This window comes from Sceloporus occidentalis, unplaced genomic scaffold, assembly GCF_023333645.1.
Source record: "Sceloporus occidentalis isolate IW3139 unplaced genomic scaffold, rSceOcc1.0.p SCAF_5, whole genome shotgun sequence".
NCBI lineage: Eukaryota > Metazoa > Chordata > Lepidosauria > Squamata > Phrynosomatidae > Sceloporus > Sceloporus occidentalis.
The window spans coordinates 1,889,891-1,916,377 of NW_028316985.1; the positions used below are offsets into that span (position 1 = coordinate 1,889,891).

The 26,487-nt window shown below is 41.8% G+C and overlaps 1 protein-coding gene across 7 annotated transcripts; it reads right to left on the reverse strand.

The window, feature by feature from the left end:
- Window positions 1-589: 589 nt before the first annotated feature.
- LOC149311530 (C-type lectin LmsL-like) lies at window positions 590-24,686 on the reverse strand. Of its 7 annotated transcripts, XR_016281380.1 has the most exons (7): window positions 23,348-23,495; window positions 19,961-20,054; window positions 19,338-19,432; window positions 15,281-15,421; window positions 6,775-6,913; window positions 5,612-5,735; window positions 2,258-2,343 (listed from the first exon to the last, which is right to left on the reverse strand). XR_016281380.1 is itself a non-coding variant. In XM_089526638.1 (6 exons), exons 2-6 carry the CDS (start codon window positions 20,034-20,036, stop codon window positions 2,225-2,227), a joined length of 570 nt encoding a protein of 189 aa, XP_089382764.1. In that variant the 5' UTR covers window positions 20,037-20,054; window positions 24,562-24,686; the 3' UTR covers window positions 591-2,224. The 7 variants fall into 7 exon arrangements, 6 of the variants coding, with proteins under 6 accessions (XP_089382768.1, XP_089382764.1, XP_089382763.1 ...); XM_089526638.1 differs by lacking the exons at window positions 5,612-5,735; window positions 23,348-23,495 and adding an exon at window positions 24,562-24,686 and having other exon boundaries at window positions 591-2,343; XM_089526637.1 differs by lacking the exon at window positions 5,612-5,735 and having other exon boundaries at window positions 591-2,343; window positions 23,348-23,491.
- Between the last annotated feature and the right edge of the window lie 1,801 nt (window positions 24,687-26,487).

The window sequence follows — 26,487 nt, forward strand, 5'->3', positions numbered from 1 at the left end:
GTCTTCTGTTGCTCTGATCAAGTCTTGTCAATTCATACCCGCAGCCATTCTGATTGGGTCTATGAATCTGGCACACGACCTTCCTCTCTTTCTGATGCTTTCCTGCTTTTCCAACACTCTTGTCTTTTCCAATGAATCATGTCTTCTCAAGATGCGGCCAAAGTACGACATCCTCAGTTTTGTCATCTTGGCTTCCAGAGAGAGTTATGGCTTGATCTGTTCTAGGATCCATATTAGTTTTGTCTTTTTGTCGGTTCATGGTCTCCTCTGCACTCTTCTCTGGCCCCACATCTCAATCGAGTTGATCTTCTTCCCATCCGCTTTCTTCACTGTCCAGCTTTCTCTTCCCTATTATCATAGTCAAAGCAGTATAAACCTTCAATTTTCCCTTATCATGTTGATGAGGAATGCAGAGGTTTTGAAATCACGAACTGCAAAAAGATGCAGATATTCCTTCCTGCTCAGTATGTTAGCCAAAAAACTGAACAAGAAGCCAGAGGATTTTTAACAGGAATAAAAACTTTATTTGGTTTTGCAAAATCAAGGCAAGTTTGACCGAGACAAGAGGCAAAGCTGAAATCTTGTCTAGGTCCAGAACAAAGAGTTCTGGCCAGTTTTATACTTGTTCAACCCCCCTCTGATATCATCTTTGGCAAACCCCATTTTAAAAACTAATTCTGTCCATTAACAGATATGGTTACAAATGACAGATGAACACTCTAATACATATTGATTACGTGTACAGTATATGTTCCAAATACAATGGAACACTTATAGCAGATTACATTACCTTAAAGACCATAGATTTTTAGCTGTTCTTAAACATAATTAACTCCAAAAGAGGGTATAGTTAGATCATATCACTCCATCTGTCCCCTGTAAACTGAGTATACCATAGAATATAGTTGTTCTTTGATTGTTGGAAAGGTCAGGCCACAATCTGTATTTTAGACAAAGGCACCTTCAGTTCTATATGTTTCAAGTCTGTCTTTGAATTTTAACAGTTTTGAAATTTGGAGTGTCACTCTTACGTTTAATTTCTCTAAATCTCGCAGCTTCAGTTTGGATGTTTCTAACTTCAGCGCTCAGTTGTATATTTTTACTCTTTTAGGGTCTTTTCTAGTTCTTTCATGGCTGCCTTCCCATTCCTCATCTGATTTCTTGGCTGCGGTCTTCTTTCTGATTGATGTTTGAACCAAGGCATAGGAAATATTTAACTATTGTCATCTAGGTTGAAATGGTTTGGCAGAGAAACCTGAGCAAAGGGGCTTTACTTGCTGGTTGAGGAAGAGTTGGAGAGGAGCAGCTGTGGCCAGGATGAAGGACTAAACCCTTTCCACCTTGAATACGGTTGTGGGGCTTTCAGTTGTGTGTTTAGGAGTGAACAAAGGGATACATTTCTGTATTGCTTTTGCTTCTATTATTGTGTTATTTCATTTGGATTTTATTTAGGGCTTTAAGATTGCTCCAGATGTTGCAGAAATGCTGAGCAGCACAGGCAGAAGAGTCCTGCCATCAAGTCCTGTGCAGGCACCTCAGGAGATTCAGGGGACTCTGGGGATAATGCATATGTGTCAAATTTAATGTATAATTCACATTGTTATTAAAATATATATAGACTGAGATTAAAGTACAGTTGGGGTGCAATACTCCATTATAGTTGGCCCCATAGAACCTGGAAAGAGGTACATTTGCACCAAGAATTTTCTAAACTATTGTTTCCTGTAGACTATCTTGTCTTCACTCTGGGTTTTACTAAGCGATTCAGATGGGATCTCAGAATTTCTCAGTCTATGAACACTGATGGTTGACTGACAGGAATCTGTGGGATCATCTGTTCCAGTCAACAGAAGCACCCAAATTTATTGAGCTGCCAGAGCTGCCATCTTCACCCTCAGATTCTCAATTGCTCACCTTCATACTCTAAAAAACCAGTTCCATAATCTGGAATGAAGTGGGGCTTCTGCTCTAAATGCATGCTGGAATCCAGATTATGAAGACTGGAATAATTGGCATAACAAGAATGTAGGTCAACAAACAAAAAGAAGAACGTGACGTTTATTTGGTCTTCAACTATTGTACATTTAGGAAACATAAAGAAATTCAACATAGCCAGTCAACAAGCTGCATCCATGAATCTGAGGGCACTGAAATATATAACTTGGGATCTTTTCAGGGAAGATCCTTTTCTCTGTTCAGGCCCTTTAGTTGTGGGACTTCAGGGCTACACCTCTGACTCAAGCTGAACAGCCTTCAGGAATTCCATATTAACTTTTTTGATTTTGTACTGGCAGATGAAACGTTGCTTCACTTCACAGTCTTCATCATTCCAGTACAAGTAACCTAGAAAGCAAGGGAGAATTAGCACTTGATAGAGCCCAATAGAATCATGGAGCTGGAAATGACTGCAAAGGTCGAGTCCAGTGGTCCCCAAACTGTGGACTTCAGACTCTTGGCCCACATGGCTGGGGCTTCTAGGAGCTGAAGTCCACAATCTCTTAAAGGGCACAGTTTGGAGACCACTGGTCTAGTCCAACCCCTGGCCATGCAGGAACGCACAACTAAACACGCCTGAAAGTTGGAGATTCAGCCACCCTCTGAGCAGCCCATTCTACTGCTGAACATCTCTTACGGTCAAGAAGTTCTTCTTAATGTTTAGGACAAATCCCTTCTAAATTCATAGAATCCTACTAGAGTTGGAAGAGGCCCCAAGGGCTGTCCAGTCCAGTCCCATTTGCCATGCAGGAACTCTCAATCAAAGCATACCCAACTGATGGCATCCAGCCTTTGTTTAAAAGACTCCACCACAACCTCCGAGGGAGTGTCTTCTGCTGTCAAACAGCTCTTACTACCTGTTAATGTTGAGGTGGAATCTCTCTCTCTCTTTTTTTAAATATCTTTATTGGATTTTATTTCCATATATACATATCTATATATAGTTAGTTATTGACAGTAAACAAAATATATACATAAAACCACTTAGAAAGCAAATAGTAGCCTACTGCGGTATCGACACTTATCCTGTTATCTACAACAAGTTTAATACATCTTCCTTGTATGCCTTCAGGTATATGTCTACCTATCATAGATATCCATTTTCGTCCATAACCTATTTCCACAATATCATCAAATCCATTCCTTCTTTATCTTACATTTCTTATACCAGTATTTTTCAATTGGTTCCCATTCCTTTAATTTTTTCTCTTTATTTTTATTATCATTTATCAACAGTGTCAATTTATCTAATTCCTTCATTTCAATCACTTTTAATACCCAGTCTTCTATTCTAGGTAAGTATTTTTTCTTCCAATTCTTCGCTACAAGTATTCTGGCCGCTGTGATTACATACTGTATAGCAAAATTCTCCAGAACTTATATTCCTGTGTACTCCCCAGACAAGATGTCTTATTTAATAGAAATATTTCTGGTGTACAGGGGAAACTTACATTAAATATTTCCTGTATCTTAACGTGTATTTTCTGCCAAAATCTCTTAACTTTTGGGCAAGCCCACCACATATGAAAATAATTTCCTATAGCTTTTTGACATTTCCAGCATGTATGATTACTCAAATTATAAATTTTTGCAATCCTATATGGGGTATAATACCATCGGTTTGCAACTTTTAAATAATTTTCTTTGAGATCCTGGGATGCCGTAAACTTATTGGTTTTCCTCCATGCATTTTCCCAGTCTTCCATTGCTATATTGTGCCCAATTTCTTGGGCCCATTTAACCATATTATTAGTGATTATATCCTGTTCAAGTTCTCTATTCAAAAACAGTTTATATATTTTTGATATTTTTCCTTTGTCTTTTCCCCAAAATAATTTATCTAGTTCATTCAGATCTTTTTCAAATGTCCTTTCCTTTAAATCTTCCTTGGCTTTCTGAGCTATTTGCATATATCCCAGCCAATTTATCTCTACACCTTTTTGTTCTAAGTCTTCATGTTTTAATATGTCCATCTTACCGTCTGTGCTTGTCTTTAATATATCATTATATCTTATCCAATCTTCCGAAATTGCTCCTGCCTCCCCCTTTCCGAAAAATGCCTCTTGTGTTGAGAGCCATTGGGGTAAACCAAAGTATAACTTCTGTCTTATACCTTTCCAGACTTTCAGCAATGTTTTTCTCAATGTGTGATTATTAAATGCTTTGTTCTCTACCTCTTTGTTATACCACAAGAATGCATGCCATCCAAATTGTAAGTTGACTGCTTCCAGACTTAATTCCCGTTTATTTATCAGTGTTACCCATTCTTGCAGCCAGATTAAACAACAAGCTCTGTAGTAAATTTTAAGGTCAGGTAGCACGCACCCTCCTAAGGCTTTATCCTTTTTTAATATTATCCCTTGTATCCTTGCTCTTTTACCCCTCCATACAAATTTTAATATTAAATTTTCCCATTCTTTGAAGATCTTATCATTCGTAATAATTGGTAAATTTATAAACAAATACATAAGTCTTGGTAGCACATTCATCTTAATGGTTGCTATTCTGCCAAATAGAGTCAAATCGAATTTATTCCACTGAATCAGATCATTACTTATTTGTTTCCAGGGTTTTTTATAATTATCTTCAAATAAATTCAAGTTCTTATCCGAAAGCCATATACCTAGATATTTCACCTTTTTCTCTATTTTTATACCTGAACTCGAGATTAGATCTTCTTTTTCCTTTTCCTTCATATTCTTTGTGATCATCTGTGTTTTGGCCTTATTTATTTTAAACCCTGACTGTGGCAAAATCATTCAATTCTTCTAATAAAAAATGTATATTTCTTTGAGGATTATCTAATATTATAACCAAATCATCAGCGTAAGCCCTCAGCTTATGCTCATATCCCTTGAATCTTGTACCCGTAATTTTATTATTTCCTGTACCTCGCAGCCATTGTTCTGTGTCCTTGTCTCTGGAGCAGCAGAAAACAAGCTTGCTCCATCTTCGACATGACATCCTTCAGATATTTAAACAGGGCTATCATGTTGCCTCTCAATCTTCCCCAAGCTAAATAGACCTAGTCACTTAGTCATTCCACATAAGACTTGTTTTCCAGACCTTTAATCATCTTGTTATTCTTCGGCCCAGAACTGCACTGACTTCTTTGAAGGCTGCATCACACTGCTTACTCATGGTTAGCCTGTGGCCTACTAAGACCCCTAGTTTCTTTCCACAGGTACCGCTTTCAAGCCAGGTGTCACCCATTCTATATTTGTGCATTTTTCCTGCTTAGATGTAGGAACTTACATTTATCCCTGTTCCAAACCATTGTGTTAGTTTTGGCCCCTACTCTCAAAACTGTCATTTTGAATTCTGTTCCTCCCCTCTGGCATATCTGTTCTCCCCCTAATTTGGTGTCTTCTACAAATTTGATAAGTGTGCCTTCCAAGTCATTGATAAAGATGCTGAATTGCAAATTGGGCCCAGGACAGAATCCAGTGGCACTCACTGGTCACTTCTTTCCAGGATAAAGAGCAACTCTTTGGGTCCAGCCTTTCACCCTATTACAGATCGCCCTGACTGTAATGATGTCTCTAGCCTACACTTTTGCATCTTTTGAAATGTGCTCACATGGAAAGGCATTTGCTCTTTCGGTACTCATTCTCACCTTTTTGAGTTCTCTGTGGTCTCCATTGGGTGTTGTTTTTTTTTACTACCCTGAATAACTTGGTATCACCTGTGAAACATGGCCACTTCAGCTCTCATCCCCTCTCGGTACGATTAATGAACACCTTTAAAAGAACCAGTTTTCAATAAAAGCCCTTACGTCCTGCATCCTTCCACTTTGGGAACTTTCCAAAATGATGTATGTGTGTGTTGTGTGTCTCCAAGTCTTTTCCGAATTATGGCAACCCTATCATGGGGTTTTCTTGGCAAGTTTCTTTGGGGGAGGTTTGCCATTGTCTTCCCTTGAGGCTGAGAGAGTGTGACTTGCCCAAGGTCACCCAATGGGTTTGCATGGCCAAACTGGGAACTGAACCCTGGGCTCCAGAGTCATAGTCCAACACTCAAACCGTTACACCATGCTGGCTCTCTACTAAATCTACAGCGCTACATAAATAATAATAATAATTATTATTATTATTAATAATAATAATAATAATAATAATAATAATAATCTGTGCCAAATATACACAGAGGTATGTACTTCTTTCTATGGAAAGAAGGAAGAATACTCCATAGCCCTTTGGTTTGCCCAGTCTGTAGAACATACAAACCACTGAGCTTCTGAGAAATCATAGAAAGCATGGCTAACAAATCATTCTGATTGATCTAGGGAAGTGGCTCCCAAACTTTGGTCTTCCAGATGTTTTGCATTCAATTCCCAGAAGCCCCAGCCAGCCTGGCCAGTAGTCTGGAATACTGGGAACTGAAGCTCAAAACATCTGGAGGGCCAAAGTTTGGGGACCGTTGATCTACACCAGTGATCGCCAAATTTTGGTTCTCTAGATGCTTTGCATTTCAGCTCCCAGAATTCCTGTTGACTAAGCTTGACAGAGCTTTTAAGCCCAAAGTATGTGGAAGAACAGAGTTTGGGAACCACTGACCTAGGGAATTATATGCAATAAGATTAATGGTCCCAACAACCAGTTCTGGGGTAACCTTCAAATCTGGTGGAAAGGTGTAATAAATAAAAGTTGTTGCTGTTGGTGGTGCTGTTATATATATTAACTCTCTCTCTCACTCTCTCTCAGCAAGCACATCTACCCACAGCTGGTTTTTCCACATATCATGGCTCTCCATATCTGTCTGCATGTCTCCCCGGCTCACCTGCCTCATGGAGGAGTTCAACACAGTTCATCTCACTGTTGGCATTGTTGGGCTCTCCTTCGTCCCAGTAGCGATATTGAGAAGTAGAGCCATCACTCCATACCCAATTCATCATCTCTAGTGGGGTTGAGTTGGAGTGCTATTTTGACAAAAACAAGAGAGCAATGCAGGATCACTCTACAGGACTCTGCATTCCAAACCTTCATTCACCCTCTGGTTAATAAATCATGGGAAGCCTATGGGAAGAACATAAATACAGTTATGCACCTTGCATGTTCTGGAGTACCAGAACCAAGGAAAAGCTGCCTGCTGAGGTTATAACCAGGGAGCAAAAACCCTGATTTAGGAAGACTTGGGTTGATGGGCTTTTGCAGTTATGAGGAGCCCACAGTGCTGAAGGTAGTCTGTCCTTGAAGGTGAAATATAGGCCTGTTACAGACTGCCAAAATAAAGCTGCTTCGGGTCTCTTTGGAGGTATGCTATTTAAATGATGCATGCATCCTAAGAATCCGGAAGCTGCACCAAAGCTGCACTCCAGTGCTTAGGAATGGAGTGTGGCTTTGGTGCGACCTCCGGACTCTTAGGATCCATGCATCATTTAAATAGCATACCTCCAAAGAGACCCAAAGCAGCTTTATTTTGGCAGTTTGTAACAGGCCATAGAGTGTTCTTGTGTGCCTTCAAGTCATTTCTGGCTTATGGTGAGTTATCGTGGGGTTTTCTTGGCAAAGTTTGTTCAGAGGGGGTTTGCTTTCATGGGTTTCCATGGCTGAGCAGGGATTCAACCCCTGGTCTCCAGAGTTATGATCCAACACTCAAATCTGTACATCAACCTTTACAATGGTTAAAACTTCCAGAGTAAAATAATCCTAAAGCAGGAGAGTTTCCCTGCAGAAGCATCGGAGGCCCTTAAAAGTACCAGTCTCTGCCCAATCCTAAAACCCTTGTAAGGGGCTCTCAAGTACAGGATTGTGTCTTCAAAGCATTTATGTGTGGACCTTACCACACAGGGCACAGAAGTAGGGTCAGTTCGCATTGGCCAATGCGTATTCGCGTTATATCACATTGGTGTTCCACACCTGTGAGCTCAGAATACGTACTGACCAATGCGATATAATAATAATAATAATAATAATAATAATAATAATATTTTATTTCTATACCGCTGTTCCAAGGATCACAGTGGTGTACAACAAGGATAAAAACAGGTAAAACCATCACAATCCCGTACCCCAACAGTATTACAAAAAACAATAAAAACAATTACAAACAACAACGATCATACAAGTGGTTATGTAGAATGGAATACAACGAAACATTGAGGGGGAAAAGCATAACAAAAAGTCTCACGGGGGAAAAGCTTGGCGGAATAAATAAGTTTTCAGGTTCTCAAAGACATCAAGGGAGGTGGAAGTACGGAGCTCATTGGGGAGGGAGTTCCAGAGCTGTGGGGCTGCAACAGAAAAGGCCCTCCGAGATGAAACATATCTAGCGTCTGGAACTCTTAAAAGATGTCTCTCACCCAATCTGAGAGTGCGAGGCGGATTATATGGAGAGAGGCGGTCCTCCAAGTACCCTGGGCCCAAGCCATTTAGGGCTTTATAGGTGATAACCAACACCTTGTATTCGGCCCGGAAGCGAATAGGCAGCCAATGGAGATCTTTTAGGACTGGTGTTATATGGCTGGCTCTGGAACATTCAGTAACCAGCCTAGCAGCCATATTCTGCACTAATTGAAGCTTCTGGGTCTGGTACAAGGGTTGCCCCATGTAAAGCGCGTTACAGAAATCTAAACGAGAGGTTACCAGAGCATGTACAACGGTTTCAAGGTCCCCCCGGCCAAGGAAGGGTCGCAGTTGGCGTATCAGCCGAAGCTGATAGCAGGTGCTCCTGACTGTCGCATCCACCTGAGCAGTAAGGTGAAGCGACGAGTCCAGGAGCACCCCCAAACTGTGAACAGAGTCCTTCACAGGAAGCGTGACCCCATTTAGGACAGGTGGAAAAATTTCCTTACCTGGGCCAGGAGAGCCAATCACCAGTACTTCTGTTTTCTCTGGATTCAGGCTGAGTCTGTTTTCCCTCATCCAGCCCATTACTGACTCCAAGCAGGCATCAAGAAGAGAGATGCCATCCTTAGTTACTGCATCAGTCGGAGACATAGAGAACACTATTTGGGTGTCATCAGCGTACTGATAACACCATGCCCCATGTCTCCGGATGATCTCTCCCAGTGGCTTCATGTAAATGTTAAATAGCATAGGGGACAAAATCGCTCCCTGAGGGACCCCAGATGTAAGGGCCCTCTTGTCGGAACGACAGTCCCCCAGCTCCACCATCTGGAATCTGCCCGAGAGGTAGGAACGGAACCACTGCAAAGCAGTGCCCCCAATTCCCAACTCCCTCAGGTGTCCCAGAAGGATACCATGGTTGATGGTATCGAAGGCCACTGAGATGTCCAACAGCGCTAACAGGGACAAGCTTCCCCTGTCCATGCCCAGACGGAGATCATCAACTAAGGCGACCATGGCAGTCTCAACTTCATAGCCCGCCCGGAAGCCGGTTTGAAATGGGTCCAGATAATCTGTCTCATCCAAGACCCTCTGAAGCTGAAAGGCAATTGCCCTCTCGATCACCTTCCCTAAAAATGGCAGCAGCGAGACAGGCCGATAATTGTTCCGAATTAGGGGGTCAAGGGAGGGCTTTTTCAGCAAAGGTTTAACAATGGCCGTATTCAAAGTTGATGGAAACTGCCCATCCCTGAAAGATGCATTAATGATACGGTGTAACATATTGGTTACAACCGTTCCCCCTTGAGCTGTCAGCCATGAGGGACAGGGATCGAGAGAGCAAGTCGTCTTCCTATAACGTGAATACGCTTTGGCCAATGCGTATTCACGGCGAGGTTCCAAACTGAAGGCAGCCGGCTCCTCCGTTTTGCGAGTGCGCAAAATTAGTGGATCGGCGGGATCCGTATTGATGGCCAGTGCAAAACCTCTGCTGCTTTGGCTGGTGTGAACATCCAATCCGCTGGTTCTCCTGAAGACCACCGGTTACAAATCTCCCATGATGCTGCGCTGGAATTTCCCCCTTCTCCTTCCGGTGGCCCTTTCCCCTTTCAGGACTACCGCCGGGGCTGGGAGCGATTTTTCCACTGACCAACGAGATAAAGCGGAAACCTTTTGTGTCGGGGGGGGGGGAATGTATGTGTGTGTGTGTGTATATATATATATATACACACACACACAAAGATGTGTGTGTAAGCATATACATGCAGCATTACACTTTCGGCTGCGCCACAGTTTCTGTGTGTGTGTGTGTGTGTATATATATATATATATATGTATATATGTATATGTGTGTATATATGTATATGTATGTATATACACACATACAAAGATAATAATAATAAATAATAATAAAACTATTTATATACCGCTTTTCCAAAATGATCAAAGCGGTTCACAACACCAAATATCAAATAGCCATTACAAAACAGAATAAAATAGACAGAATAACATAGACATATTTAAAAACATCATATAAAAAGTCCTGAGTATCTTAATCGAATCGCAGTTGAGCATCTTGAGGTAGCATCTGGGAGGGGATACATTTCCTAAAAAGAGTCGGGAGGATATGCTGAACGGAAGAGATGAGTTTTCAGAGATTTCTTAAACACGTCCACAGTAGAACTGAGGCGGATCTCTTCCGGAAGTTTGTTCCAATAATGCGGGGCCACTGCTGTAAAAGTTCTTTGGTGAGTTGTTTTCAATCTCACCTTAGGGTGCTCCAATAAGCACTTCCCTGATGTTCTGAGGGTGTGGGGTGGATTGTGTAGGGACAGGAGTTCCTTCAAGTAACTCGGGCCCAAGCCATGTAGGGCTTTATAGGTAATGACCAACACTTTGTATTGAGACTGGAAGCTAATTGACAGCCAGTGAAGAGATTTTAAAACAGGTGTTATATGGTCCGACCTTAAGGTTCCGGTGACCAGTCTGGCTGCAGCATTTTTAATTAATTAATTAATTAATTAATTTTCTGTAATTCTCCATATCAATTTCACTTCAGGCAGGTAAACTGTTTAAAGAATTGGGAAGATAAAGGGTCTTCCATTTTGGTAAGGTGTTTATCCAGTTTATCCTTCAGTTTTATGATGGAAGATGTGTGTGTAAACGGTTTGTGTGTGTGTGTGTGTGTGTGTGTGTGTGTGTGTGTGTATATATATATATATGCATGAGTGTGTATATGTATAGGTATGTGTATATACACACACACACACACACACACACACAAAGATGTGTGTGTAAGCATATACATGCAGCATTACACTTTCGTCTGCTCCACAGTTTGTGTGTGTGTGTGTGTCTGTGTGTGTGTGTATATATATATATATGCATGAGTGTGTATATGTATATGTATGTGTATATATATATGTATATGTATATACACACACACACAAAGATGTGTGTGTAAGCATATACATGCAGCATTACACTTTCGGCTGCGCCACAGTTTGTGTGTGTGTGTGTGTGTGTATATATTTATATGTATATATGTGTATATATGTATATGTATGTGTGTGTGTGTGTATATATATATATATACACACACACACACACACACACATATAAATAGGGCTTCAGACTTTTGGCAGTACCACTATGTGTATGTGTGTGTATATCTGTGTGTGTGTATGTACACACACACACACACACACACATATATATACAAACACTCAAGCAGACAGATGTGTGTGTACACATATAAATACGGCATCACACTTTTGGCTGTGGCACAGTGTATTTTTGTATATATATGTGTGTGTTTCTGTGTGTGTGTATATATATATGTACATGTATGTGTGTGTGTATATATATAAACACTCATACAGACAAATGTGTGTGTACACTTAAAAAAGGCATCACACTTTTGGCTGTACCACTATGTGTATATGTGTGTATATCTATATGTGTGTGTGTGTGTATAAACACTCATACAGACAAATATGTGTGTTCACATAAAGTCATTTCTGACTTATGGTGACGCTAAGGTGATACAATCATGGGATTTTCTTGGCAAGATTTGTTCAGAGGGCGTTTGCCATTGCCTGCCCCTGAAGCTGAGAGAGTGTGACTTGCCCAAGGTTGCATGGTCGAATGGGAATTCAAACCCTGGTCTCCAGAGTCATAATCCAGTACTCAAACCACTAACCACACATATCCCTAAATTGAGTTTGGTAGCAAATTTGAAGCCAACACTGTTCTTGTAAGACCTGTGTTATATGACCTTTAGGAGAGCGGATTTCAGTAAACTTAGAGAAGTATTGAGGGCGATTTCATGGTCAGAAATACTAAAAGATAAAGGAGTTCAGGACGGATGGGACTTTCTCAAAAGGGAGATACTGAAGGCACAATTTCAAACAGTTCCAGTGAGAAAGAAAAACGGGAGGTGTCTCAAGAAACCAGGATGGATGACTAAGGAACTTTCAAGCAGAGTTTGAAACGGAACATGTATAAGAAATGGAAAAAGGGGGAAATCACGAAAAAGGAATTCAAAGAAATAGCAGGCATGTTTTGGGGTAAAGTCAGAAAAGCTAAAGCGCAGAATGAACTCAGGCTTGCTAGAGAGGTTAAGAACAATAAAAAGGGCTTTTTTGGATATGTCTGCAGCAAAAGGAAGAAGGAAACGGTAGGGCCACTGCGTGGAGAAGATGGCAAAATGCTAACAGAAGAGAGAGGAAAGGAAGAGTTACTCAACACCTTCTTTGCCTCAGTCTTCTCAGAAAAGGCAAAGGGTGCTCAACCTGAGGATAATGGAGCAGAGGACAGAATAGGGGAATTTCAGCACAGAATAAGTAAAGAGATAGTAGAGGAACACCTTGTTAATCTAAATGAATTTAAGTCTCCAGGACCAGATGAACTCCATCCAAGGGTATTAAAAGAACTGGCAAAAGTAATATCGGAGCCATTGGCAATCATATTTGAAAACTCCTGGAGAACAGGAGAGATCCCAGCAGACTGGCGAAGGGCAAACGTTGTCCCCATCTTCAAAAAGGGGAAAAAAGAGGATCCCAACAATTATCGTCCAGTTAGTCTGACATCAGTTCTAGGAAAGATTCTGGAGCAGATCCTTAAACAGAGAGTCTGTGAACATCTAGAAGGCAATGCCATAATCACAAAAAGTCAACATGGGTTTCAGAGAAACAAGTCATGCCAGACAAACCTAATCTCTTTCTTTGATAAAATTACCAGCTTGGTAGATGAAGGGAATGCTGTGGATATAGTATATCTTGATTTCAGTAAGGCCTTTGACAAGGTTTCCCATGACATTCTTGCAAACAAGCTTGTAAAATGTGGGCTAGACAAAGGAACTGTTAAATGGATCTGTAATTGGTTGACTGGCCGAACCCAAAGTGTGGTCAGCAATGGCTCCTTTTCATCCTGGAGAGAAGTGACCAGTGGGGTCCCACAGGGCTCTGTCCTGGGCCCAGTGCTATTCAACATCTTTATCAATGACCTGGATGACAGAATTGGGAGCATACTTATCAAATTTGCAGATGACACCAAATTAGGGGGAATAGCTAATACCCCAGAGGACAGGATCAAGATTCAAAATGACCTGAATAGACTAGAAAGCTGGGCCAAAGCTAACAAAATGAAATTCAACACAGAGAAATGTAAGGTATTGCACTTAGGGCGGAAAAATAAAATGCACAGATATAGGATGGGTGACACCTGGCTGAATGAAACTACGTGTGAAAGGGATCTAGGAGTCCAAGTAGACCAAAAGTTAAATATGAGTGAACAGTGTGATGCGGCAGCTAAAAAGGCCAATGCTATTTTAGGCTGCATCAATAGAAGTATAGTGTCTAGATCAAGAGAAGTAATAGTGCCACTGTATTCTGCTTTGGTCAGGCCCCACCTAGAATATTGTGTCCAGTTCTGGGCACCACAATTCAAAAAGGACATTGAGAAACTGGAGCCATGTGTCCAAAGGAGGAAGACAAAAATGGTGAAGGGTCTGGAAACCATGCCCTATGAGGAACGACTTAGGGAGCTGGGGATGTTTAGCCTGGAGAAAAGAAGGTTAAGAGGTGATATGATAGCCCTGTTTAAATATTTGAAAGGATGTCATATTGAGGAGGGAGCAAGCTTGTTTTCTGCTGCTCCAGAGAACAGGACCCGGAACAATGGATGCAAGCTACAGGAAAAGAGATTCCACCTGAACATTAGGAGGAACTTCCTGACAGTAAGGGCTGTTCGGCAGTGGAATGCACTCCCTCGGAGGGTGATAGAGTCTCCTTCCTTGGAGGTCTTTAAACAGAGGCTGGATGGCCATCTGTCAGGGATGCTTTGATTTGGATTTCCTGCATGGCAGGGGGTTGGACTGGATGGCCCTAGTGGTCTCTTCCAACTCTACGACCTCTAATATGCAACACCTAGCAACACCTAGTCTGGCTGCTGCATTTTGCACTGGCTGCAGTTTCTGAGCACTTTTCGAGGGCAGCCCCACACATAATGCAATACAGCATAGAATCATAGAATTGGTAGGGACCCCAAAGGCCATCTACTTCAATCTCCTTCTGCCATGCAGGAACTCACAGTCAAAGCACCCCTGTGACAGACAGATGACCTTGGTTTAAAAGTCTCCAAAGAAGGAGACTCCACCACACTCTGAGGCAACAGCTTCTTCCATCATCAATTAGCTCTTACTGTCAGTAAGGTTTAGGTGGAATCTCTTTTCCTGCAGTTTGCATCTCTTGTTCCGTGTCCCAGTCTCTGGAGGAGCAAATAACAAGTTTACTCCATCATCGATGTGACAGCCCTTCAAACATTTAAACAGGGCTATCACATCACCTTTTAACCTTCTCTTCTCCAGGCTAAACATCCCCAGCTCCCTAAGTCTCTCCTCATAAGACATTGTTTCCAGACCCTTCATATCCAGAGGATGACCCTATTTTGGTGGCCATCCTCTGGATATGCTTCAGCTTCTCAATGTTTTTTTTGAATTGTGGTGCCCAGAACTGGACACAGGATTATTCCCGGTGAGGCCTGACTAAAGCAGTATAGAGTGGCACTATTACTTCCCTAGACCCTATACTTGTATTGATGCAGCCTAGAATCAGTAGTCCAATTGGGAAGTAATTTGGGCATGAATCAGCCATAGTGGGGTCAAGGTGCTTATGGCCACTGCAGCAACCTGGCCATACAATTATTTCTTATGGATAAAAAGGAAGATAATTATGTGTTGAAAACTAAAAACCTATCATTTGGGAAGAACACTCAGAATTGTATTGAAGAAAATCTTCCCTTTTTATTCATCTCCTCTAGGGACCCAACACTGCCTTCGTGACATCAGCCATTACTACTCCTGTTGGATCTCTTTGCTTAACTAGCAACCAAACTTTACACAAAAGAAATAAAGCTGCATCACTTCTGTTAAAACTGGCAAAATTTTACTTGACAACTTGCTTCTTTTATTTCTTTTTTAAAGCAGAGTTGATACCTACTTTACCAACGCGATACAGTCCGATCCAGACATCCTCAAAATGATTGTGGTAATCCAAAATGTAATTAGTGGTCTCTATCAGCTCAACAAAACTGTGGATGGAGGCAAGATGGGCACCAGGCACATAGTCTTGGCAGAATTTCTGAGAGATGACAATAGAAAAGGGACACTTTAGCCAGAGAGACAAGAAGAGCAGGATTCAATGAGTTTTGTAGCTCTCTAGAGAAAGCCACAAAAGAAGACAGAGACATATCTCAAGATGCTGGAAAGTTGTGTGTTGTGTGCCTTCAAGCCATTTCCGACTTACAGAGACCCTAAGGCAAACATATCATGGGATCTTCTTGACAAGATTTGTTCAAAGGTTTACCATTGCCTTCCCCTGAGGCTGAGAGTGTGTGACTTGCGCAAGTCCTCCCAGTGGGTTTCCATGGCCAAGCGGAAATCGAACCCTGGTCTCCAGGGTCAGAATCCAACACTCAAACTACTACACCATGTAGTTCAATGCCCAAACCACTATGACATGCTGGAAAGATGAGGGTTTTGTGTTTGTTTGTTTTTAAATCACTGATGCTAACTAAATACACCGATCAAGTGTAGCCTTCCCTAGAAACAAAAATTATTATTATTATTATTATTATTATTATTATTATTATTATTAACCTTTATTTATGAAGTGCTGTAAATTTACCCATCACTGTACATGCAATCTTTTTAATTGGATGGTTCCCTGCCCTTGGACTTACAATCTAAAAAGACATGACACAGAAGGAGAAGGGAGTGGTGGAAGGAAAAGGTAAGAGGTCCAGCAGTTCCTCTCTACCTCCGAGGCCTGGACCAAGGCAGATGGACTGGAGGGAGGGCTTGGCTTCATAATGGATGGTTAATCTTCTTCCAGGGAAAATACATACTCTCAAGTAGGATAATACATATACAGTACATAGCAATACAGGAAATGGTTTGATAAACAGACACCAAAAGAACATCAAATAGTAAGCGACAATTATGCAATGCCTGGGAAGGCTTCTCTGAACAGGATGGTTTTCAACTCCGTTTTGAAGCTAGTTAAAGAAGTGATCAGGGCCCTTGTGTCTCGCGGGGGAAGAAGGTTCCAGGCGTGAGGGGCAGCAAGTGAAAAGGGGCGAATCCGGGATGGGGCAGAGGAAATCCTGGGCTGAGACAGGAACCCTTGACTACCAAAAACGGAGGGAACAATAGAGTGGGAAGGTGAGGAGAAAGAAGGTCTGATAAGTAAGGAGGGGCCAGTCCATGGAGGGCTTTGAATGTCAACAGCAGGAGCTTATACTGAATGTGGAAAGGGAGTGAGAGCCAGTGAAGGGATGCCAACAAAGGAGAGATGTGGACAGAGCAGTGGATGGATGTGATAATGCATGCAGCTGAATGCTGGACAGAGATTAAAGGACGGAGGTGAGAAAGAGGAAGCCCAGCCAGGAGGACGTTACAGTAATCCAGTCGTGAGATTACGTGAAAAAGAGAACAAGCAGCAAAAATCCAGTGAAAGACAAAATGGAGATATATCACAAGATGCTGGAAAGATTGTCTGTTATTAGTGACAAAGCCCAATGTGCTTTGGCCCATGAATACTCTCAAGGCTTTATTCAAGGGACTCTAAAAGGCCCCAAAAGAGCACATGAGTATGTGACATCATATTGCAAGTGCCTCTAAACTGCAGAAATACAGTTGGAGCTCCACGTTTGCAGCTTTGATTAATATATCCTCTATAGGAATCTCTAGGTCCTCCAGCGCAACTTGCCAGAAGTTGACCATAGAGTTGTGCTGGAGAACCTAGAAGAGGAAAAACTCCTCTAGCCATTTGCAGGTCCTCCAGCATGATTCTCTTCTGGCCAATGTGGACCGTAGAGTTGCACTGGAGGACCTGGGGATTCCTAGAGAGGTGTAAAAATCTGTGGTTTTTCCACATTCACGGATTCCACCATCCTTCATGCCAGTGATTGTGGAGAGACCACTGTAATGCAGTTTGACACCACTTTAACTGCCACAGCTCAATCCCACAGAATCTGGGATCTGTAGTTTGGTGAGGCACCAGGACTTTTTGACAGAGAAGGCTAAAGACCTTGTAAATCTGCAGATCCCAGGATTTCTGAGGATTGAGCTATACCATTTAAGTGGTGTCAAACTGCATTATTCCTACAGTGTAGATGTACCCTAAGTGGTTTGAAGTTACCTTTGGACCTGGCCCAACGTCTCTACATCCCATCAGCCCAGCCAGAGAAAGACAGACAGTAGACTGCCGAAATGTCTCCTGGGCCTCAGTGATATACAGTGGATCCTTGTTATACGCTGGGGTTTGGTTCCAAGATCCCCCATGTATAACAAAATCCGTGTATGCTGAAGTCCCATTAAGTATAATGACATAGCAAAATGGTGTCCCTAATAAAAAATGGAACATCGAGGTAAATTTATACTTTTTTGGAACATTTTCAAACCGTGTATGCTTGAATCCGTGTATAAAAAATCCGTGTATAAGAAGGGCCGGCTGTATAGTCCTCCCTCCGTGAAAACGGAAAATTGCACATATTCAAGCCCTATTTGTTTTGGGTTTCTTTTTTTTGTTTTTTTTATTTATATACCGCTATTCCAAAGATCATAGTGGTGAACGGCAAGTAAGCTAATTAGCAAGTAAACTAATTTGCCCCCAACAGTCTGGGTACTCATTTTAGCTCCCTCCTCGGAAGGATGCAAGCCTGAGTCGAGCTTGGGCCCTTTTGCTGGTCTTGAACTCGCAACCTTGTGGTTTTGAGTGAATGGCTGCAGTACAGGCATTTAACCACTGTGCCACCAGGGCTCCCTGGCTTGAATGGAGGCGTGCCCCCGTGGGGACGTGTGGGGGCCCACCATGGGTGTGTGCCCCATTTTAGCACCTCAGTTCACCTCCTGCGGATAGTCAAGGGACACTGATCTCAAGTCCGCAAGAACGCAGGGAGGACTGTATTCATTTACTCCATGTCTCAAGTCATGTCTCAAGTCTCTACTTTCAAGTCTCAAGTCAAATCTCAAGCCCTTCCAAGATACTTTCAAGTTAAGTCTCAAGTTGAGTCTCAAATCTGGGAGCCAACTTTGACAGAAAAAAGAAGGTGGTGATGAAGGGTAGGCGGGGGGAGAATTTCAATAGCTAGAAAATCAAAAAGTGGTACACAAAGTCAGGGGGGAATTCTTAAGAGGGGAAAAATAAATGTGTTAGGCAACAAGCTTCAGGCATAATAATAATAATAATAATAATAATAATAATAATAATAATAATAATCAGTATTATTATTTCTTACCCACCACTCCTCAAGGCTTGAGGCTGGCCACAAGCTATTTCAAAAGCTTTAGAAAGCTCCTCCATTGTGTAGCAGGGACATACTGCTCAAAAGACCTCAACCCTTGCCTCAAGCCCACTGACTAATGAATGAAGCTGGACCAGTCAGTCGGTCACTAAAAATATACAAGTCTCGGGTTGGGTCGGATTGAGTCAGTGTGTCATTTATTGCTGAATTGAGGCCATGTCATAGAATCATAGAGTTGGAAGAGACCCCAAGGGTCATACAGTCCAACCCATTCTGCCATGCAGGAACTCCCAATCAAAGCATGCCCTGTGACAGACGGCCATCCAGCCTCTGTTTAAAAGCCTCCAAAGAAGGAGACTCCACCACCCTCCAAGGGAGCATCTTCCACTGTCTAACAGCTCTTCCTTAGGAAGTTCCTCCTAATGTTTAGGTGGACTCTCTTTTCATGTATCTGGAATTCATAGCTCCATGTCCTATTCTCTGGAGCATCAGAAAACAAGCTTGCTCCATCTTCAATATGACATCCCTTCAAAAATTTAAGCATGTCTCTTCTCCAGGCTAACTGTCCCCAGGTCCCTAAGTCTCTCCTCATAAGGCTTTATGGTTTCCAGACCCTTCACCATTTTGCTGGCCCTCCTCTGAACATATTCCAGCTTGTCAACATCCTTGTCACTGAAGTGATCTGAGTCAAGTCCAAGTCAATTCTACATCGCTGCTGGGCCTTTGCCCAGTACTTACGTCAGTGCTTACCTCTGCTTCTATCCAGCCCACTTGGTAAGCAAATAGCTTGTAGCAGTTTCCCCCATAGAAGACCATCTTTTTGGGGCAGTTCACGGCTCCAGCACCTGCGCAGGGAGGCAGCAGAGGAGCCCAGTGAGACAAGGCTGGTCTGGGGCTACCAGGAAGGGAGGAACTGGGAGGGTTGGGGCCACACCTGGTGTAATGGGTTGGGCCCCTGCCTCCAAGGAGATGGATTTTAGAGTCCTTGTTACCATCATGGCCCAACAATAACAGCTCTCCAGTGGCATGAAAGGGTGCATTTGCATTAGTGACTTTGTTGGATACTTTCTGCATTCATTTGAACTTAAAATGTGAAGGTTGAGCATGGACAGAGGAGCTAACTTTTCTCTGTTGCTAATCTGCTTGCGGAATTATTGCTGCTCAAGCAGAGATGCTTCACAGAATCATAGAGTTGGAAGAGAACCCAAGGGCCATCCAATTCAACCCCATTCCACCATGCAGGAAACCACAATCAAAGCACCCCCTGTGATAGTCATGTGAAAACCATTAGTGAAATTGCAGGATTATCATGGGTTAATCCCCGTTTATACTTCCAATTGTCCCGCATGTGATAAACTCCTAGGAAGGTGTACCTGTTGAGGAAGGAGCACTGCTTAGGAAAAGACCTGCAGTCAGGATGCTGAGGCTGCAGAATGTGATATGGTCCATCTTTTTCTCCCTTTGCTCCTGTGGAGAAGAAGACCACGGCATTAGCAAAGAAAGTGCTTGCTTACCTTATTCTATATGGAGATATTTTTTTTTAAAACATGTGAAGGGGGGAAAATAAATAGGTTGACTATCTTTCTGTACATCCTTTTCCAGTTCAGGTAACTTACTACCTACATTGAAAGCACCAGCTGCAATGCGTCAGAGGCATTAGTTCACACAGCCTCCTTCCACTGCATTATTTTACAAAGGTTAGCAAACATGTAGGTTTTTTTCTTGACCTGTCCGTTTTTCCAATGAAATGAATGGATCATTTCACCCTCTGCAATTTTGCAGATAAAAAATAGCCAGAAAACTCATTTCACCAGCTGATTAAGCTTATAAGAGCTACCATTTTACCATGCCATTGTATTTAATGGAATTTGAGCAGCTACAGATGGGATCCATGGAATGGGTCACACACACCCCCCCGAACCAATAGCAGGCTATACACACACACACACACACACAGAAAGTGAGAGAGCCTCTGTGTGTGTATATAATAGTTATATATTTTGTAAAATTATATAAATTTTTATTTGTTTATATAAATATGTATATAAAATATTATATGTATGTGTGTATAATGGATAGATAGATAGATAGATAGATAGATAGATAGATAGATAGATGATAGATACACACACACATATACACACACACAATCATATCAGGGCAGCTTTTCTATGAAGGTGTGTGTTTTGGTTGTACCTTTTGGCTTTTGTATATTTTTATGTGGTTTTTATACTGCTTTTAGATTATCTTAACTCTTTTGAATTTTTCAATTGCTTGGTAGAAAGCATATTTTGTTATCTGGTCATTCTGGTGCACATGGAATAAAGCATTTACAAAAGCTAACCAGTGGTCATGTTCAGAGATAAGCCTGAGATTAGCCGCCATGTTCACTGGAGTGTTTTCATAAACATACACCAAAAGCTGTCTATTTTCATAACCATAATTTGTCTACAAAGAAGAAAAAAATGCTTTAAAACTATCTCTATTAAAATGAATTTCTTTGCACACTGAAAGGATTTTGAGAGGAGACCCTTGCTCCAAAGGCAGTCTTGTTTTGCCTTGCAAAACTTATCTTGGAGGCCCTGCAAATAAGCCCTTGGGTAACTGTATTTTGGTCAGGGAGCAAAATGAGGGCATTGCCCTCCCACATAAGAACCCTGCTTCCCTAATCTGGCCTAATCTATGCTGCAGAAATGCTGCAATTTGACACCGCTTTAATTTATTGTGTGCCTTCGTGTCATTTCTGACTTATGGCGACCCTAATGCAACTCTATCACAGGGTTTCTCTTGGCAAGATATGTTCAGAGGGGGTTTTGCCATTGCCATCCTCTGAGGCTGAGAGATTGTGACTTGCCCAAGGCCACCCAGTGGGATTCGAACCCTGGCCTCCAGAGTCATAGTTTAATGCTCAAACCACTACACTATGCTGGCTCTCAGACCGCTTTAACTGCCATGGCTCAATGCTTATGGAATGCTGGGATTTGCAGTTTTGTGAGAGATTCAGCCTTCTCTGTCAGGGAGCTCTGGTGCTACAACAAACTACAAATCCCAGGGTTCTGTAAAATGGAGCCACAGCAGTTAAACCAGTATCAAACTGCATTAATTCATGTCAGTTCACATGGGATCAAAGTGCAAAAACTGTGTTGAAAGAGAAAAGGGCCCTTGCTGGCACTCAAAAGTGACATTTCTCTCCAGAATCCTTCTTGGATCCTCTCTGAGGGTTTTTCTGACAGGAACAAGCCTTTGTTTGGATCTGCACTTCACAGTTATAGCATTTTGATCCCACTTCAGCTGTCATGGCTGCATCCTACAGAGTCCTGGGATCTGCAGAATTAGGGAGGCATAAATGGAGCTCTCTGGCTGAGAACTCTAAGGCCCTCAGAAAAACTACTAATCCCCAAATTTGATAGCCATTAAAGAGGGATCCATACGCTAGAACTGTGTAGTGTAAAAGCAGTCGTTGTTAACCACAAAACACAAAATGGCTTCCTTCCCTTGGCATCTGCTTTGTCTCCCTCGGCTGTCAGGCCTAGTACTGGAAAATTCCTGAGGCGAAACAATACCCCAAATATCCAGAATCCAAAATGCTTAAAAATCGCCCACACGGCTAACTAAGAAGGTCATTTTATAGACAATACCTTTAATAATTTTGGGCATGGAGGTGTCACTTTGCTTTCAGAGGGTTCAATTGTACACAAAAACTCAGTTTCATGCACAAAATTATTAAAAAATATCGCCTGTAAAATGGCCTTCAGGTTGTGTTTCTAAGGTGTATATGAAACACAAACCTATTTAGCCGCGCATTTTATTTGTTCTTAACAGTTGCGTGGCTTTTTAAATGATTTTGTAGTGTTTAATGTGGGGATTGTAAATTGTTTTTGCATTTTATATTGTAAACATTTTTTAATTTGCTAATTTTGGGAGCTACTTTGGTAAATAAATGAATAAAAATAAATAAATAAAGTAAATAGAGGAATTAATTTCATGTTTAGACTTTTGGAAGCCACCTTGGTAAATAAGCAAATAGGCTAAAGTAAATAAATAAAAAGTAAATAAAGTAAATTAAATAAATAAATTTGCTTTTTTTTTTGAAGCCACCTTAGTAAAGGTGTTGGAAGAGACCACAAGGGCCACCCAGTCCAACCCCATTCTGCCATGCAGGAAATCCAAATAAATATTGCAAATAAAGGGATTAATTTCATGTTTAGACTTGGGTCCCATCTTCAAGATATCTCATTATTTATATACAAAAATTCCAAAATCTGGGTGGCGGGGTCCAAAATCTAAAACTATATATGTTTGATATTCTGATGCAAAGGGTGTTATAACTTATTTTTATAAAATAAACAAATAAATAAATAAAATTCCAAGAAAAACTTTTTTTTCCCCTGAAGGGGAAAAAATTGTACCCAAAACTTTCACAGATATAAATGTAGCTATGATATTTGTTTGAAAATTAACAGATCCAAAGACAAAGCTTTGCAAGCAAGCTTCTTCACTCTAAAACTAAACAAGCTTTAATTCCTGCCAGGAATAACAGGAATAACAAGAGTGTGTCCATACTGTACAGTTTAAGCACTTTGACACTGCTTTAACTGCTGTGGTTACAGGCTATAGAATCCTGGGATTTGTAGTTCGAGGGAAACACTGGGACTCTCTGTCGTAGGATGCCGGGTGCCTTCCAGAACTACAAATCCCAAGATTGTATATGAATTTTGCAGTTGGTAGGGAGGATTAATCCACTTTGGCTGCATCCGTACCACAGAAATAAAGCAGTTTAACACCGCTTGACTTTTGCAGATTTGATTATTCACCGAGTTTATTAATATGTTCTCTCTAGGAATAACTAGGTCCTCCATTGCAACTCAGTGGTCACCTTTAACCAAAAGTCACACTGAAGGACCTAGAGAGAACATTCCCCTTGGCATTTGTAGCCCCTCCATCGTAATTCTGTGGTCAATGTCTGGCAGATCTTGACCACAGAGTTGCCCTGGAGGACCGAGAGATGCCTAGAGAGGTGTTCTCTCAGGTAAAAAGAATACTGTTTTTGTTATTTGTGTTTCATTCATGGGGGTCCTGTGACCCTATCCCCAGTGAATGTGGAGGGACAAGTGTATATGTATGATTTCATAGACTCATAGAGTTGGAAGAGACCACAAGGGCCACCCAGTCCAACCCCATTTTGCCATGCAGGGAATCCAAATCAAAGCATCCCTGACAGATGGCCATCCAGCCTCTGTTTAAAGACCTCCAAGGAAGGAGACTCCACTACACTCTGAGGAAGGAGTGTGTTCCACTGTCAAACAGCCCTTACTCTCAGGAAGTTCCTCCTAATGTTGAGGTGGAATCTCTTCCTGTAGTTTGCACCCATTGCTCCGGGTCCTAGTCTCTGGAGCAGCAGAAAACAAGCTTGCTCCCTCATCAATGTGACATCCCTTCAAATATTTAAACAGGGCTATCATATCACCTCTGAACCTTCTCTTCTCCAGGCTAAACATCCCCAGCTCCCTGAGTCGTTCCTCATAGGACATGGTTTCCAGACCCTTCATCATTTTAGTCGCTCTCCTTTGGACACATGACTCCAGTTTTTCAACATCCTTTTTGAATTGTGTTTCCAGAATTGGACACATTATTCCAGGGGAAGCCTGACCAGAGCAGACTACAGTGGCACTATTACGTCCCTTGACCTAGACTGTAACAGGGAACAATGACCAAATTATCAATGGGGAATTTAATTAGCTCAAGGTCACGAGAGGAGGCCTGTTACCAGACCTCAGGGATCGCCCCTTCGATCTTTATACCAGGAACTAGAAATCCAGAAATGAGGCAGAGGCTCTAAGTACAATCAATGTCTCTTTTATTGGAAACAAGGATTCAAACATACAGGCACATACGCTCACACATTCATACAAGACTCAGGAAATAATGTAGTAAATGTAGGATAGATATTAGGCTGTCTAATGGAAATACTCACCTTATGTAGAAGTTCTATCTCTGTGTGTGTGGGTTTGCAGGTCTGGTTAAGCAGACAAGTCAGAGAAAAAGACTGACTTTAAACTGACTTAGCTCTTGGCTGCCAGCAATGAATGACTGGCTGCTCCTCCCCAAATCTGGGAGACCCTTTTAGGGTTTAACTGGATCTCCAGACAAAGGGTAATCAAAGGAGACTGTTTGATGTGTATTTCACATCTTCCCCCAAATGTTTCATCTCCCCAAGTTTCCAACAGACCAGGGACCCAAATGGTTTTGCAAATGTCATTCTTTTGATTCACCTGGTTCCCCCTCAATCACAAAGAGAGACACTTCCTTGAGACACATGATAGCATCTTTCCTGAGAGCACTTAGCAGCTCCTTGCATAATCTCATCCATTTCCAGGGCTGGGAAAGGAAATTCGTTTACATATCAAAACCTATGGCTTCCCTTTGTTTCAGTGAGAGATCACATGCTAGGGCCATTTGGCTACTCAGGTCAAGATGCACTTTTTGATATCAAGATGCAGGTCAGAGATTATCATTTAGATATATTAAAAAGCTGTAGATCAATGCCTATCATTTCGTAGATCAATGACTATCAAGACACCATACAGTGTGCCTGCATTATACAGGACTTTCAGCATATGCTGAAAGCTGTGTGGGGATGCAGGGGCGTCGCGTCCCATAAGGACAAATGGTGCGCACATGCCGTCGCACCACCGCGTTCACAAGCCCAATTCATTTAAATTGGGTTCGAGCATAGGTGTTTTTTCTTTTACGCGGGGGAATCCGGAACGGATCCCTCGCAAAAAAGGGTGCACTGTATTTCTGTTGATGCAGCCTAAAATCACATTGGCCTTTTTAGCTGCCGCATCAGACTGTTGACTCATGTTCAATTTGTGCTCTACTTGGATCCCTTTCACACATAGTTTCATTCAGCCAGGTATCCCCCATCCTATATCTGTGCATTTCATTTTTCAACCCTAAGTGGAGTACCTTACATTTCTCCGTGTTGAATTTCATTTTGTTAGCTTTGGACCAGCTTTCTAGTCTACTCAGGTCATTTTGAATGTTGATCCTGTCCTCTGGGGTATTAGCTACCCCTCCTAGTTTGGTGTCATCTGCAAATTTGAGAAGTATGCCCCCAATTCTGCCCTCCAAGTCATTGATAAAGATGTTGAATAGCCCTGGGCCCAGGACAGAACCCCACTGGACACCCGACTGGTCACTTCTCTCCAAGATGAAAAGGAGCCATTGTTGAGCACCCTTTGGCTTTGGTCAGTCAACCAATTACAAATCCATGTAACGGTTGCCTTGTCTAGCCCACATTTTACAAGTTTGTTTGCAAGAATGTCATGGGAAACCTTGTCAAATGCCTTACTGAAATCAAGACATACTACATCCACAGCATTCCCTTCATCTGACAAGCTGATAATTTTGTCAAAAAAAAAAAAAAAAAGAGAGAGAGAGAGAGAGATTAGATTTGTCTGGCATGATTTGATTCTCTGTTGGAAGATGTGTGAAACTGCAGAATTTCACAATTGCAAGGGGAAAATGAACATACGCACACACACAGTATGCATGTACTATGTCGGATGGACATAGGGAGGAGGGCAGGAGACTGATTATAGGAACATGCACCACCCTTGCAGCACCATAGCACTATTGTAGGGACTATGTGATTGCTTCTATCCTAATATGTTTCTTGGGTCAAAAATTGATCAGAATGAAGACTGTAGTCAAGAACTTAGAAGAGGGCAGCAATGAAAGAACTACAAAAGATCCTAAAGAGTAAAGATGTACAGTTGAGCACAAAAGTTAGAATCGCAGTAGCCATTGTATTCCACATCATCATGTACGAATGCAAGAGATGGACAGTAAAGGAAGCAGATGCAAAGGAAATCAATTCATTTGAGATGTGGTGCTG